Consider the following 17402-nt stretch of genomic DNA (forward strand, 5'->3'; position numbering starts at 1 on the left):
ATAACATATATTGGTTTCAGTTTTACAACATAGTGATTTACAACATACACATAGTGTATGTGTATATTGCAAATTGACTACCACAATAAGTAACATCCTTCACCTCACGTAGACACAAAAACCTTTTTCTTGTGATGAGAAGTTTTAAGATTTACTCTCTGCAACTTTCAAACATACGATACAGTATTATTAGCTATAGTCACCATATTGTTACATTATATCCCCAGGATTTATCTTACAAATAAGTTTGTACTTTCTGATCTCCTTCACCCATTTCACCCACAGCCCACCCCCTGCCTATGGTAACTACTAGTCTGTTCTCTGTATTTAAAAAATTGCTTTTTATTTTTATTTTTGTAGATCCCACCTATAAGATCATACAATATTTGTCTTTCTCTCTCTGACTTATATCACTTAGCATAATGCCCATAATGCCCTCAATGTTGTCACAACGGGCAGGGTTTCCCTCTTTTTTTTTTTTGTGACTGAATAATATTCCAGTGTGTGTGTGCGTGTGTGCGTGTGTGTGTGTGCGTGTGTGTGTCTGGGTCTGTGTGTGTACACACACCCATATGTATATGCCATATTTTCTTTATCTGTTCATCCATCAATGGTCACTTAGGTTGCTTCCATGTCTTGACTATTGTAAATAATGCTGCAGTGAACATGGGGGTGCCTATGTCCTTTGGACATATACTGAGAAGTGGAATTGCTAGATCGATCATATGGTAGTTTAATTTTTTTTTTTTTGCATTTTTTAAGTTTATTTATTTATTTTTAAATTAATTTATTTTTTAATTTACACCCAAGTTAGTTAGCATGATTTCAGGAGTAAATTCCTTAATGTCCCTTACCTATTTAGCCCATCCCCCCTCCTAAAACCCCTCTAGCAACCCTCTGTTTGTTTTCTATATTTAAGAGTCTGTTAGGTTTGGTCCCCCTCTCTTTTTTTATATTAATTTTGCTTCCATTATGTTCATTGTTTTGAACGTTTTGTATCTTAAAGTCCTCATATGAGTGAAGTCATATATTTGTCTTTCTCTGACTGACTAATTTCACTTAGCATAATACCCTCCAGTCTGTCCAAATAGTTGCAAATGGCTTTTTGATTGCTGAATAATACTCCACTGTACATATATACCACATCTTCTTTATCCATTCATCCATTGATGGACATTTGGGCTCTTTCCAAACTTTGGCTATTGTTGATAGTGCTGCTATAAACATTGGGGTGCATGTGCCCCTTCGAAACAGCACACCTGTATCTCTTGAATAAATACCTAGTACTGAAATTGCTAGGTTGTAGGGTAGTTCTATTTTTAATTTTTTGAGGAACCTCTATACTGTTTTCCAGAGTGGTGGCACCAGTTTGCATTCCTACCAGCCCTAACACCATTTATGAAACTAAGGCAGACTAAACTGTTAACTTCCTAGTAAGATAAAATCACAGATCCACCAGCAGTGCAAAAGAGATCTTCTTTCTCCGCATCCTCGCCAACATCTGTTGTTGCCTTAGTTGTTAATGTTAGCCATTCTGACAGGTGTGAGGTGTTATCTCACTGTGGTTTTGATTTGTATTTCCCTGATGATGAGTGATGTGGAGCATTTTTTCATGTGTCGGTTGGCCATCTGGATGTCTTCTTTGGAGAAGTGTCTATTCATGTCTTTTGCCCATTTCTTTGCTGGATTATTTGTTTTTTGGGTGTGGAGTTTGATGAGTTCTTTATAGATTTTGGATACAAACCCTTTATCTGATATGTCATTTGCAAATATCTTCTCCCATCCCATTGATTGCCTTTTAGTTCTGCTGATTGTTTCCTTTGCTGTGCAGAAGTGTTTTATTTTATTGAGGTCCCAGTAGTTGATTTTTGCTTTTGTTTCCCTTGCCTCCAGAGACATGTTGAGTAAGAAGTTGCTGCAGCCAAGATCAAAAAGGTTTTTGCCTGCTTTCTCCTCGAGGATTTTGATGGCTTCCTGTCTTACATTTAGGTCTTATTTTGAGTTTATTTTTGTGTATGGTGAAGAAAGTGGTCCAGGTTCATTCTTCTGCATGTCGCTGTCCAGTTATCCCAGCACCACTTGCTCAAGAGACTGTCTTTATTCCATTGGATATTCTTTTCTGCTTTGTCAAAGATTAGTTGGCTATATGTTTGTGGGTCCATTTCTGGGTCCTCTATTCTGTTCCACTGATCTGAGTGTCTGTTCTTGTGCCAGTACCATACTGTCTTGATGATTACAACTTTATAATACAGTTAGAGGTCTGGGATTGTGATGCCTCCTGCTTTGGTTTTCTTTTTCAAGATTGCTTTGGCTATTCGGGGTCTTTTCTGGTTCCATACAAATTTTAGGATTATTTGTTCTAGCTCTGTGAAGAATGCTGGTGTTTTTTTGATAGGGATTACAGTGGTAGTTCTATTTTAAATTTTTTGAAGAATCTTCATACCATTTTTCATAGTGGCTGCACCAATTTATTTTCCCCACCAACAGTGCATGAGGGTTTGCTTTTCTCCACATCTTTGCTGACACTTGTTACCACTTGTCTTTTGATACTGAAAGGTGTGAGGTGATACCTCACTGTGGTTTTAATTTTCCTTTTCCTGATGGTAAGTGATGTCAAGCATTTTTCCATGTACCTGTTGGCTATTTGTATGTCTTCTTTGGAAAAATGTTATTTGGATCCTCTGGCCATTTGTTAATCGGATTGTTTGGGTTTTGTTGTTCTTGTTGTTGCTGCTGCTGTTTTTGCTGTTTATTTATAGGAGTTCTTTCTATACTTTGGATGTTAACCTCTTATCAGATATATGACTTGCAAATATCTTATCCCATTCAGCAAGTTGCCTTTCCATTTTGTTGATGGTTTCCTTTGCTGTATAGAAGCTTTTTGGTTTGTTATAGACTCACTTGTTTACTTTTGCTCTTGTTTCTTTTGCTTCTGGTGTCAAATCAAAAAAATCATCACCAAGACTGATGTCAAGAGGCTTACTGCTCCATGTTTTCTTCTAGAAATTTCAGGGTTTCAGGTCTTAGATTCATGTCTTTAATCCAATATGACATGATTTTCTGTATGTTTCATTCTTTTGCACGTTGCTGTCCAGTTTTCCCAGCACCATTTATTCAAGAGACTGTCCTTTCTACATTGTATGTTATTGCTTTCTTTGTCATAAATTAGTTGACCGTATATGATGGGTTTATTTCTGGGCTCTGTATTCTGTTGATCTATGTGTCTGTTTCTATGCCACTACATACTGTTTTGATTACTATAGCTTTGCAATATAGTTTGAAATTAGGAAGCATGATGCCTCCACCTTTGTTCTTCTTTCTTAAGCTTGCTTGGGTACATAGGGGTCTTTTATGGCTCCATACAAGTTAGAGGATTGTTTTCTATTTCTTTGAAAAATGCCACTGGAATTTTGATAGGAATTGCACCGAATCTATAGATGGATTTGGGTAGTATGGACATTTTAACAATATTAACTCTTCCCATCCATGAACACAGACTATCTTTCTACTTATTTGTGAGGACCACTTTACACTAAAACTTCCACCTAGTTGTGAACAAGTTCTTTTTGATAAAATGTTAACAGAGTGATTGTTTTAGGTCATAATCAGGAAAAATCAAGTATTTCTGTATGCCTACTCTGTCGGTGTCCTCTGAAAACATAGCTCTGGGGAGGAAGTCTAGAGTATTTTCAATTATAGATTTAACGAAGTTATGTATTGAATGTAACTTTTACTTTGGAGAGCATATTATTTCTGCTTCTTGTTGCTGTTGCACAAATCTGAAGAGACTTTAAGGACCCCATTTTCATATTTTATTTTTATTTTTAAGTTTATTTATTTTGAGAGATAGACAGCATGAGTGGGGAGGGTCAGACAGTGAGGGAGAGAGAGAGAGAGAGAGAGAGAGAGAGAGAATCTCAAGTAGGCTCCATGCTGTCAGCGTAGAACCCGACGTGGGGCTCAAACTCATGAAACTGTGAGATCATGACCTGAGACGAAACTGAGAGTCAGACACTTAACTGAGTGAGCCACCCAGACACCCTTCATATTTGATTTCTAAAACAAAACTAACAAACAAGGGGGAAAACTCTATGAGGTAGGCAAGGGACCTATTAGATGGGATAGATAGGAGTACATGGAGCATGTAGCAAGGGGAAGGAGATGCTTAAAGAAATGTATAGGTAAAATTAAAACAGGATGCATGTTAATATCTGTGAATAAAATATTTCATTAGTTGAAATACAATAATATTTGATATTTTAAATGAAGTAATATTTTTGTCAATTAAAAATAGTCTAGTAGGGGTTCCTGGGTGGCTCATTCTGGTGGTCTGACTCTTGATTTCTGCTCTGCTCATGATCTCACGTTCAGTGAGATCAAACCCCGCTGTCGCTCTGTGCTGACAGCATGGAGCTGGCTTGGGATTCTCTCTCTTCCTCCCTCTCTCTGCCCCTCCTTTGCTCGTGTGTGCACAATGCATGCCCTTCTCTCTCTGTCTCTCTCTCAAAATAAATAAACTTAAAAAAATAGTCTAGTAAAGCATATACTTAGGCTCATATTTGAAGACTCAAATACATTTTTTTTTCTCTTCAAGTAACTGTCACTCTTTTACAATGTACTGATAAACCCATACCACCGCTATTTCTGGTCACATCTTAGGCAGTACAATATAATGGGTAAGAGCTGGGTTCTGGGCTCCATTGGTCTGGGATAGAACCATGATTCCACCCTTTATTAGCTGTGTATCCTTGGGCACTTTACTTACCTGTCTACATCTTAGTTTTCTTATTTATACTTACCTCCTTTTTGTACTTATAAGTATTTACTATGATGCTTAGCACATAGAATAAATGTTAGTAATTATTTCAGATTCAGCATTTAATACCTTATTTTCAGATTACTATTGTCATATCAGAAATACATTGTTTTTCTTTCAGTGATGTGATTTTTAAGATGTTCTGCATTCTTGGATGTAATTTTAAAAAATCTTGGTATCAAAATTGTTTTCAGAGGAACACCTCATTAATTTTATCATTAAGGAGTGGGAAAATAACAGCTGAACAGAGTTGTGTTGTAGGATCCCCTTCTCAGGAATGCAGTTATACTGCCTGTCAAAGAATACCTTGAGAAAAAGAATACCGTTGGGAAAAAATTATAGCTATTGTATTTCAAAAGATTCACATATCCAACAAGTATTTCTGGAGTGCCATTGGCACACCAGCACTGTTCTTGGTTTGCAGATACCATGGAGAATAGAATTTCTGCTCCCGTTGTGCTTAACTTCAGGGGATGTAAGGATTAGGTAGGGCTTAAAACACATGAATTTTTTAGTGACGTTATAAAAATATTAATGCAAATTATGTTGTCTTCATAGTCAGATATAATTACCTGTGCTCAAGAAGTAGAAATGATGATAAAGCAGTTAGGAGCCCAACTGGAACAATTAAAAATGACTGTAAAATCAAAGACTGCTGTCCCAACATCACAAGTCTTTGTAAGTATTTGCCATCAACTTTGACCTTGCTTAAGAGTGAATATACCTTTGAGTCCTATACAATCGAATCATAAGTAATCATAATTATAGTTAATCACTAAAAATATAATATTGGTTTTTGTACAAGCTGATCCTGTTCTTTATGGTTGCTTTGTAATAACCGTGTAAGTTGGATGCGGGACTTCCCTCTGCAGACAGTTGCTACTAAAGGAAATGCAGGTATATATTATGATAGCCATAATACCAGCACAGGCTGTGGCAACAAAACGAATCTGTAATGCAGTGTTGAGAACACGTTCACAGTGGCTGGTTAGAGATTGCCTTCAGCCAAGGGGTGATGTGACTTGTGTCCTTTATGAAGAGACAGAGGATAATCCCTGTGTTTACCAGGCCTGCACTTACACTGACTTTCTGATTATCTGTACCATCTTAGGGGCAAATCTGGTAGCCCAAAGGAGGTGTAGGGTGCACATGCAGTATTTTATAGAGCATTTTGAGGCCTTGACAATTTTGTGTAACCATTCCCAATGTTAGGTTTTAAAAGCCAAGAAACAAAAGGCTAAGTTGTTTTACTTTTTAGTAGGGCCTAATTAGTTTCTGTATATGTTTATTCAATAAGTCAGTGACCTTTAGTATGAATAAAAAACGTTTTATCTCATGGCACCTGGGTGGCTCAGTAGGTTAAACATCCGACTCTTGATTTCTGCTCAGGCCATGATCTCATGGTTCATGGGTTTGAGCCCCGTGTCGGGCTCTGTGCTGACAATGCGGAGCCTGCTTGGGATTCTCTCTCTCTCCCTCTCTCTCTGCCCCTCCCCCAATCTCCCTCCCTCCCTCTCTCTCTCTCTCTCTCAGCCTCTCCCCAAAATAAATCATATAAACATTAAAAAAAAGTTTTTATCTCATTGATCTAAAATCTTTAACTTGCAGCTCACAAGATATGCCTCAAGATATATCTGTAGACTTTCAGGTTCTTTTAATCATGATTGAACCAGATAAATCTAATAGTAATGAATCATATTTAGCTTTTTTACAAAAAGAAGATATTTTCCTCTTGGCTTTTTGGGGTCAAGCATCCATAAATCTTTCTTAGGTGATCGATGTGTTTGGCTTTTGGGGGGGGGGCGTAAATTAACTTTATGACAGTCACACCAACATGAATAGTTTGAAATAAAATACAAGTTTTTTTCTCATAATTTATGAATCCTATTGCTATGTAGATTTTATTGTTTAACTTCACAAGACTTTGACTTGTCTTCAGGAAGAATTTCTTTACTAACACAAATTCGTTTTTGTTTTTAAGAGCACAGTGATTTGTAATTTTATTAAACAGTTACATTTTAAACATTCTTTTCTCTTCTTCAGCCCATCTTCATTGCACTTTCCAATCTGTGGACTAGCTTCCAGGATGAAACTGTTTTGATCAGTGTCCTCAGTAATTTGACAACTCACCTTGAGCCATTCTTGGGTGCTCATGAACTCCTCTTTCCTGAGAAAGTAATGCAGAATCTTCTTGATGGGCTGACTGTGAAGACTGATGTGTGTAGGATGAAGGAACACATGGGTAATAGAAACCATCCTTGACTTCCTCTTCCTCTTAAAAGTGCCTCTAGAATAAAGGCACTCTTTTAAAATTTTCACACTTGGGGCACCTGGCTGGGTCAGTCAGTGGGGCATCCAACGCTTGATCTTGGGGTCATGAGTTAGAGCCCCATGTTAAGCATAAAGTTTGTTTTTAAAAAAAGTAAAATTTTCATGCTCTATCCTTTTGATAAGGTATTAAACATCTTTCTTGATTAAAAGAGTACTAATGTTCATTATGAAAAGTGCAGGAAACAGAAAATATGTAAGCTAAGTACCTTACTATCCAGTAATAAGCATTCTTTTGTAAAAAAAAAATTAATGTTTATTTATTTATTTTGAGACAGAGAGCAAGTGGGGAGGGGAAGAGAGAGAATCCCAAGCAGGTTCCACACTATAAGTGCAGAGCCCAATGCAGGACTCGATGTCACAGACCATGAGATCGTGATCTGAGCCAAGGTCATGATCTGAGCCGAAATCAAGAGTCGGCTGCTTAACCTACTGAGCCATCCAGGTGCCCCCAATAATAAGCATTCTTAATGTTATTGTCAGGGTTTTGGTTAACAATGATTTTCCTTGCTTATGTGTTTCTGTTGTAGTCTTAGTGATCTTATTATTGATTTATAGTAGGAGAAGATATTAATGTTTGCCATATTTAGAGCTCTATTTATTTAGCATGTCATTTGCCATATATCTACCTCAGATTCAGGCTGAAATTTATAAATCAATGAAATTTATCCCTGTAAAATTGAGCTTATTTTAGACCCTTTAAGAGATGCACTGATTCTTATAAGAAGGCTGTCTTTATCAACAAACTGCTTTTTACTTTTTTGGTATCTTTTGTCTTAAAGACAATGTGAAGTTCTTGAGAAATGCCAAAATAGAGTCTGGGCATTGTTGCCTAAAAAGAAAGTTTTTTCCAGAAAATGAGATTTGATAATTTACTCTCTAAATTTCTTTTACAAATTCAAATTTTGTATAAGTGGAGAATAAAAATGAAGTTGTAATTTCCATTCTTCAACTACTGGACTTAAAAAATAAACTTGAAAACTAAATTAGAAAGACTGAAAAGCATCCTTCCAGTTAAAGTTTTTCCTACTTATTTTATTTTATTAAAACAGCATATCTACACAAATACCAAGTGAAATTAAAAAGTTAAAGTCACTTAGGGGCGCCTGGGTGGCTCAGTTGTTTAAGTGTCTGACTTCGGCTCAGGTAATGGTCTCACAGTTCGTGGGTTTGGGCCCTGCATCTGGCTCTGTGCTGACAACTCAGAGCTTGGAGCCTGCTTCGAATTCTGTAACTCCCTCTCCCTCTGCCCCTTCCCGGCTCGTGCTCTCATCTCTCTCAAAAATAAATAAATGTTAAAAAAAAAAATTTAAAAAAGGTTAAAGTCACTTCAGCAGTAGATATTAAACTACTTCAACAGTAGATATTAAACTCACCATTATTGGCAAGACAGTTTACTTCTTGGAGTTAAACATGTCACTTTCCACTATATGTCACAACTTTTTATTCACCAGAACACTATTTATCACGTTACTGCTCCAGTGAATTGGGAGACCGAATGTTCTTCTAAAAGAATTTAATTAACACTTGCCACATCTCCTCTCTGTTTTGAGGCTTTCAGGCATATCAGGAAAAAAGAAGGAAGGTTTATTTTCCCCAAAGTATGCATTTACTTCTAGTTGTAGTCACAAGGGCATTTGTGGTATTGCTGTTTTGATGTAGAGCCAGACCCAGAAGTATAGTAGGATTGCCAAAGCTAAGAGCCTTTGGGATCAATGTTTTACAGATATGTGTTTTTGTTTGTATAGAAAATGTGGACTATTTGTTTATCACATGTAAATAAGTAAGCCAGCCACCATTAGGAAGGATTTTTAAAAGTGTAAAGAACAAAGATTGTGCACCTTGTTATCAAAATTAAATTACTAAGAGATGGGGCGCCTGGGTGGCGCAGTCGGTTAAGCGTCCGACTTCAGCCAGGTCACGATCTCGCGGTCCGTGAGTTCGAGCCCCGCGTCGGGCTCTGGGCTGATGGCTCAGAGCCTGGAGCCTGTTTCCGATTCCGTGTCTCCCTCTCTCTCTGCCCCTTCCCCGTTCATGCTCTGTCTCTCTCTGTCCCAAAAAAAAATAAATAAACGTTGAAAAAAAAAATTAAAAAAAAAAAATTAAATTACTAAGAGAGATTTCCTTGAAGCTTTCTGCTCAGAACATTCTCAGCTGTTTCAGGAAACAATAGTCCTAGTATAGGAGCATCACATTTAAAGAATTTGCCCACCTAGTGTATTATGAAGAGCCATACAGTCTTGAATGAAGTTGATCTCTCTCTATTTTAGTCACACAACAGCCAGTCTTTTCTGCTTATTTTCTTGGGTTGTTTACTCTTCTCCTTGACTGAAGTTTCTCTTGTCCTCCTCTTTTATTTTAGAAGATAGAGTACGTCCGGTGGATTTCAGAAAACAAGAATGGCTTTTCCCAGAAACAACGGCCAATTTTGATAAATTGTTAATTCAGTATCGAGGATTTTGTGCTTATACATTTGCTACAACAGATGGTCTTCTTCTTCCAGGTATATTGTGGGAAATGATATTGCTTTGACTTCCCATTTTTTCTTTAAATAAAGCTGTCCTTGTCACTTACTTATTCATTTTTTTTTCACTTATCATTTTTTAAAACTTTATGGGATCTGACGGTGAACTAGGAAAGGAGCCACAAAGATGATGCAGACCAAAATCTTCATCTTTGAAGTGCTCACAGAATAATCTGGTGGACTGACATAAGCAAGAACTACACACAAATGATAAGTGAGGTGCTCGCTTCGGCAGCACATATACTAAAATCGGAGCAATACAGAGAAGATCAGCATGGCCCCTGCGCAAGGATGACATGCAAATTCATGAAGCTTCCACATTTAGAAACGAAAACAAATAAGTGATAGAATGTGTATATAATGAAATCCGGAATGTACATTATCATAAAAGAGGGATGACTCATATGGCCAATGAGGGACTCCAGAAATTCACATGGCGTTACTAAAATAGATCATCTTCCAAAGTAATTGGTTGAAAGAGCAACACTAATTTGGCTGATTATGTTTATTAAAAAAATACTCTGTTGCTTTATGGTTGTGTTCTATTAACATAGATCAGGATTTCTGTATAAGTCAGATCCACCTAAGGAAATGGCCAATATTTTATCAAATAAAATCTCTCTGTATATATTACTAGAGCTTCTCCCCTAACAAAGAGTAAGTCAGAAATTGAGGTGAAATAAATTATTATCCAAAAAGTGCTGTGTGAATTGGAAATAAAAAGTCAGCTAGGGCTAGAATGAAAACAGCTGGACAAAATTATTTCTGATTTACCTTACACCATTAACCTCTTTTTTCCTTTTCTTCTTTCTTTGTCATTTCTTTTGTTAAATTTCGTAGTTGGATATTACTTTTTTTTATTAGAAAGAATTATAGGAACTACATACAGGCTAGAGAACATGCATACTGACTTTTTTTTAAGTTTATTTTTGAGAGAGAGAAAGAGAGTGCGTGTGAGGGGAGGGGCAGAGAGAGAAGGTGAGAGAGAGAATTCTAAACAGGCTCTTGTATTGTCAGCACAGAGCCCAATGCAGGGCTCGAACTCACGAGCTGTGAGATCATGACCTGAGCCAAAACCAAGAATTGGACTCTTCAACTGACTGAGCCACCAAGATGCCCCTGACTCATTTTTTTTTTTAAATTTTTTTTTTTCAACGTTTATTTATTTTTGGGACAGAGAGAGACAGAGCATGAACGGGGGAGGGGCAGAGAGAGAGAGAGACACAGAATCGGAAACAGGCTCCAGGCTCTGAGCCATCAGCCCAGAGCCCGACGCGGGGCTTGACGCGGGGCTCGAACTCACGGACCGTGAGATCGTGACCTGGCTGAAGTCGGACGCTTAACCCACGGACCGCGAGATCGTGACCTGGCTGAAGTCGGACGCTTAACCCACTGCGCCACCCAGGCGCCCCAGCCCCTGACTCATTTTTTATGGTATTAGATTTTTCATAATGGAAGTAAGAGGTTTACCATAGGGAGCTGAGAGAATAGTATTCTGAGGCCCCATGAGGGTCAGTGATACTGGTGGGGGTGGGGGGGGGGTAACAATCAAAAGCCGTGAAGAAATAAGAAGTGATGGAATATAGATGGTTTCTTTCTTTCCTTCTTTTCTCTTTTCCTTTTCTTTCCCTTTCCTTCCTTCTTTCCTTCTTCCTTCCTTCTTCCCTTCCTTCCTTCCTTCCATCCATCCATGCATCCATCCATGCATCATCCATCTATCCATCCATCACAAATAAGAAAGGAAGGGAGTCACAAGAGACACAAATGCAAAGAACCATAGCTGTAGGGTGATGACAGAGGTAGCATGATATAATTGAAAAAGCTATGGGCTAAGGTTCAGGAGAGCCTGGCTTCTAGTCTAGGAGGTCTGTTTGGCCCCTTCAAGCTTCCACTATCTGGGATTCTAATAAAGAGAGAGAAATAAGAAAGTAGAAGAGCTTGTGGGGCTATGGGTTTCAGAATCCTCTCTGAATAAGCTAGCCCTGACTACTTTGTTCACTACATTATTTCTGTTTGCTACATTATTTTCTGGGCAGCAGCAAACTGCACTAACTCAGAGGAATTCTGTAGGACTTTTCTCCTTCCATTCAGGACTACAGACCACATGACTTAAATCCCAAGGCTTACTAACTAGTTAGGATCCTTTTCAATGACTACACCGGTTTTATTGCCAATCACTTTCCCTTGCCTACTCAAGCCTCACTGGCTTTCTTGTTGTTCTTGTACATCTCAAGCCCATTTTCACCTCAGAGCCTTTATGCTTGCTATTTATTCCCTCTACTTGGAAAACTCTGTCTATCCCCCAGATAGCTACATACCTTGCTCCTTCATTTTATTTAGCATTCCTAGATCACCCAATTTAAAATATCAACCACACCCTTCTTCCTTTTATTATGTGTTTAACAAGCTTATTTATTTTTTTTGAGGGGGGCAGGGAATGAATCTTAAGCAGGCTCCACACCCAGCGCGGAACCCAATGCGGGACTCAATCTCATGACCTGAGATTGTGACTTGAGCTGAAATCAAGAATCGGACACTTAACTGGCCAGGTGCCCCTTGGCTTTATTTTTAACCTTTTTTTGCAGTACTCTCTGGCCTATGGTATATTTGTTGATTTGTTGAGAGCAGCAATTTTGTTTTTATTTCCTTAGTGCCAGGAATAGGGCCAATAAATTTTGTTGAACAAATGAAAAAATAAATAAGGCAGTACTATTGTTTCATATATAATTCCCACCAACTATGTGGATATTTAATAACCCTTCTTTTTGTAGTATCTGTTCACAGTGGGAAATACTTTCTAACATAGAGACTTGTATTTTGGGGTTGCCTGGTTGGCTTGGTCGGTGGAGCATGCAGCTCTTGATCTTGGGGTCATGAGTTTGAGCCCCATGTTGGGTGTAGAGATTACTTAAGAGCAAAAATCTTAAAAAAAAAAAGGAAACCTATTTTGGGTAAGTTGTCCCATTTTTGTAGTTTTTATAAAATTATTTTTAAAACAATGCTTGTAGTAGTTAGTTTAGTTAAAGGAGATTTGAAACCACGAGATGACTACGTGCCTTCTCATAAAAGATTTTCAAACATTTTAGATCTGTATGGTAAAATAATTTTTACATAAAACCATTTGTTAAAATTAATTTAATATGAATTTCACATAAAATAGAATTTAACAAAATGTATAATTTAAAATTGCTAATTGTAGCATTTTAACAAAATGAAAACATGTTAAATATGCATAAGTCATATGTTAAATATGCAGTATGTAGGGGATGATTCTATGGATGTATTACAAACATAGAATCACTTACTATTTTATATCTCATTCATTTCCTTTTCTTAATTTTCAGGAAATCCAGCAATTGGAATTTTGAAATATAAAGAAAAGTATTACACTTTTAATACCAGAGATGCTGCATATTTATTTGCAGAAAGTCCTGAAAATTATATTGATTTAATTAAGGAAAAAGCAAAAAAAAATGCAGAATTAATTCAGCTACTGGAACTTCATCAACAGTTCGAAACCCTCATCCCATATTCTCAGGTAAGCAGAGTCAGTATTTTAAGAATTTATGACATTTAAAAGTATAGTTAATTAGAAAGTTATACCTTGTTTTAGAATAGTTCCAAAGTCCAAACAGAGACTGGATCAGAAGAGGGCCTTTAATGCTATTGGAAAGAGATTCACCCCGAAGAAGGAAACTAATGAAATCCACAAAGAATAATGAAAACAAGATAAGGAGTCAAATTGATAAATTAGACTGGAAAAATCTGGAAGAGAAAGACTACGTTTAGATAAATAACTGAGTCTGTAGGATTTCCTTATCTAAAATTAAAGAACTTAGCACAGATAACACAGGTGATAACTTAGAGTTGTAAGATAATACTTTCTGATATATTTTATTACCTGATAGGGCAAGCTCTTTCCTTTGCCTTGTATCTTTTCAAAATTGTCTTAGTCATGCATGGTAGTTTTCTTAATAAATTTGCTAAGTTTCCCCCAAAATCTTACTGAGATTTTAACTGGAATTGAATTAAAATAATAAAAGAATTTTTATGTTTATTATATTAGGTTGTCCCATTCATAGTACCATTTAGTTTCTTTTTAATAATTACTAGTTTCATTAATTATATCTTAATAAAGCTTAATGGTTTTAGTTCTATTTTCTACTGTGCCCACTTCTAAAACTGTATGTGATCCCAGCAGTGACTGGTGATGCTAATATTAATACATGGTTTTCCCACTCAGTATGATGACCCCGCCATTGAATTAACAATTCTCATATGGAATGGGTTTGTTTCTAGGCTTTTAATTGTGTTCCACTGGCTTGTGCTCTCCCAGTTTTGTATTTCATTCTGTTTTTTTAAAGCTTATTTATTTATTTTGAGAAAGAGAGAGAGCGAGCACAGGCAGGGAAGGGGCAGAGAAAGAGGGAGAGGGAGAAAGAATCCCAAGCAGGCTCCACACTGCTAGCGCAGAACCCCATATATGGGGTTTGAACCCATGAACTTAATATGGGAGGTGTATTTTGGGAGGGGAAAACCTAACATCACTCATTCCTAAGTCAAATGCCCCTCTCCAATTTTCACAATTGGTAGCCTATGTGAATACTTTGACCTGAGCCAAAACCAGGAGTTAGATGCTCAACCGACTGAGCCACCCAGGCACCCCTCTGTTTTTCATTCTTTTTGTGATGTCTTCTCATGAATGAAAGTCTTTCATTTTAATATGTCATTTATTAATCTTTTCTTCACATCTCAAATTTTGTCTTGTTTGAGAAATCTTCATGTATCTTAGATCATAAAAATATTCTCCTATATTGTTTTGTAAAAAAAAAATATGGATTTTGGATTTGCCTTTCACACCTGACTCTTTAATTGACTTGGATTTGATTTTTGTGTCTATTGGGAGGTGAAGATCCAATTTTAATTTTTTTTCTATTGAGTAATGAATTTTCCCAGACCATTTGCTCAGTACTCTTTCCTTTCTCCATATCTATAGTGTCTTAAATGCATAGGCTTAATTTTTAATCTCTCTATTCTATTCAGTTCAATTTTTAAAAAATTCCTGTATCTATATCTTACTATAGCTTTATAGTAAGTTTTGATACCTGGTAGAGTAAGTTCTGCCACCCTTTCCTCTCTAAAGGATCTTGGCTATACTCGAGTCTTTACTTTCCATATAAATTTGAGAATTTATATTGTCAGGTTCCATAAAAAACCTTGAAGGAATTATGAATTTGCATGTCTATAGACAAGAATTATTTGACCATGCCACCACTTATTTATAATTTACAGAGTTGTAAGATACTTCAAAGACAGTGAAAGGTTAGAATCAGATCATCAGAAATGTATGCTATATGTAGATAATGCATAGTTTTCCATTAAACAATTTTCCCCTATGTTTTGGGTCTTGTTTTTTCCTTTCTTTCTGTGTATTTAATTCCCAGCTCTTCTTCAGTGACCTTAAGTACCTATAGAAGTGAGTTTTCTCCCTTCATATTTCAAAGCTGTAGATCTTATAATTATTTACTTGCCATTTACTTGTATTGTGTAATATTGCTAATCATCTCGCAACATGTTTTTATCTACCCAACTATATCACAACATCGTTCTGAAGGCAAAAAAAATTATATCTTATGTTAGGTGGTAGGCAATCAGTAATTATCTGCTGTTTGATTTGAGTAAGAAGTTAATCTTACATGGCATATATATATGTGTGTGTGTGTGTGTGTATGTATATGTACATATGTACCTATGTATATGTAATCTTACATGGCATATATATGTGTGTATGTATATGTATATATATACATATATATACACACATATGTGTATATATATACACATATACATATATATATACACATACATATAATGGAATATTACTCAGGCGTAACAAAGAATGAAACCTTGCCATTTGTAACAACATGGATGGATCAAGAGGATGTAATGCCAAGTGAAATAAGGCAGTCAGAGAAAGACAAATACCATATGATTTCATTCGTATGTGGAGTTTAAGAAACAAAAGCAAATGGGCAAAGAGATAAAGAGACAAAAAAACCAGACTGTTAAATACAGAGAACAAACTTGTGGTTGTTAGAGGAGAGGTAGGTGAGGAGATGGGTGAAATAGGTGAAGGGAATTAAGAGTCCACTTATCGTGATGAGTACAGAGTAATGTACAGAATTGTTGAATCACTATATTATACACCTGAAACTAATATAACACTGTGTTAGTTACACTGGAATTAAAAAAAAAGTTAATCTGTCCCTCCTGTGCACTATGATCTGAGTTCCTTAAACCTCTACCACCCTCTCCAGCAACTTCATATATAGCACAATCATATCTTATTTAGCCTGGAATTAATATTTAATATTTTAATAGTGAGCTTGTGGGTATCCCAGCAGAAAATCAAAATATCCAACTAAAACAAAATCAAGTGTATGCATAGTTTGGGGTTTAGATATATCCTAAAGATGTTTTGATACTTTAAACAAATGTGATTCATATTTAACATTTAGTGGCTATTTTAAACTTCAGTCAGTTTTCAACAAAGTATTCATGTATGCTACCGATTGTGAAAATTGGAGAGGGGCATTTGACTTGAATGAATGTTAGGTTTTCCCCTCCCAAAATATACCTCCCATATTAAGTTCACAAAGTCAGGTACAAAGAAAGCCATAATGCCCAGGAAAATTATCACTTTTAGTTCACTACTATTAGCTTATTTTCTCTGCTGTCTTTATGAGTATATTCCATGTTGAAAAATTCTTATTTTTCTAATCTTTTTGTCAGTTTATTTTTAGTTATCTCTAAATAATGCTGCTTTTTAATAGATACTAATTACAGAACTTCATTTCTTTAGATGAAAGATGTTGACAAACATCATATAAAACCAATTACAAAGTGTGAAAGTAGCACACAAACAGATACGCACATATTGCCACCAACGATTGTGAGATCATATGAGTGGAATGAATGGGAATTGAGAAGAAAAGCTATAAAATTGGTTTGTAACAATATTTTCTAAAATTATTTATAGGTTGGGGAATTTGTTTTTCTTCAGCTAAGACAGCAGAAGAAATGATATTTTGTACATGTGTTACATTCAGCCACAAATTAAAGCAGAATTAGTCCCAAAAGTTACAGGTCCAGGGCACAGGACCAAAAGGGATGGTTTTGGTACGAGCAGGGTGGGTCTCTCAAGGGTAGTTGTTGTGATAAGATGGCAATGTTCTAGATTCATTGAATCAATTTCTAGAAAATAGGCATGCTGTCCAACAATTTCTACCAGCGTCCCTGGCCTCTAGCTTTCCTTGTTTCTGCTCCTGTGGCTTCCATGGGTGTATACACTGGCCATTTACTTGGAACTCTGCCTCATCTTTCTTCTTTCTCGCTTCAGCCTGTGTATTTGCTTCTCCCTCCACTTGGCTCTCATGGTGTGGGAGTTTCCAGGAAGATGGTGCTAAAGCTGAGAGCTATAGGTTAGGGAACTTTAATGTGTTGTTAGTCATAGAGTGGGTAATTTAAATTACTTATATAAACTAGTGGGATGTATACAGAGTTCTTTGAATATAATTTGCCAGCTTTACATTGTAAGATTGTCTTCTAATTTTAAGCACATATGGAAGCATGAAACTATTCTCAAATTATACCATCCAGTGACTAGAACAATGGTAGTTGCTCTCTCTTTCTTTCTATATCCATCTATTATGCTAATCTATGAGATTTAGAGCA

The 17402-nt window shown here is 36.5% G+C and overlaps 1 protein-coding gene and 1 non-coding gene across 8 annotated transcripts in view; both read left to right on the forward strand.

Moving 5' to 3' along the window:
- Positions 1–17402, forward strand: part of CFAP206 (cilia and flagella associated protein 206) — a 46606-nt gene that overhangs the window by 19465 nt on the left and 9739 nt on the right. For 6 of the 7 annotated variants that reach the window (XM_045498978.1, XM_045498975.1, XM_045498974.1 and 3 more), the window contains 5 exons: positions 5375–5494; positions 6860–7058; positions 9507–9647; positions 13013–13206; positions 16531–16674. In XM_045498978.1, the coding sequence (XP_045354934.1) occupies positions 5375–5494; positions 6860–7058; positions 9507–9647; positions 13013–13206; positions 16531–16674 (798 nt within the window). The remainder of the gene's footprint in view (positions 1–5374; positions 5495–6859; positions 7059–9506; positions 9648–13012; positions 13207–16530; positions 16675–17402) is intronic. The other variant, XM_045498979.1, reaches the window with a different exon arrangement.
- On the forward strand, positions 9888–9994 carry LOC123609983. The gene has a single exon (XR_006718025.1). It is a non-coding gene; the product is annotated as a U6 spliceosomal RNA (small nuclear RNA).

The sequence above is a fragment of the Leopardus geoffroyi genome, chromosome B2, assembly GCF_018350155.1.
Source record: "Leopardus geoffroyi isolate Oge1 chromosome B2, O.geoffroyi_Oge1_pat1.0, whole genome shotgun sequence".
NCBI lineage: Eukaryota > Metazoa > Chordata > Mammalia > Carnivora > Felidae > Leopardus > Leopardus geoffroyi.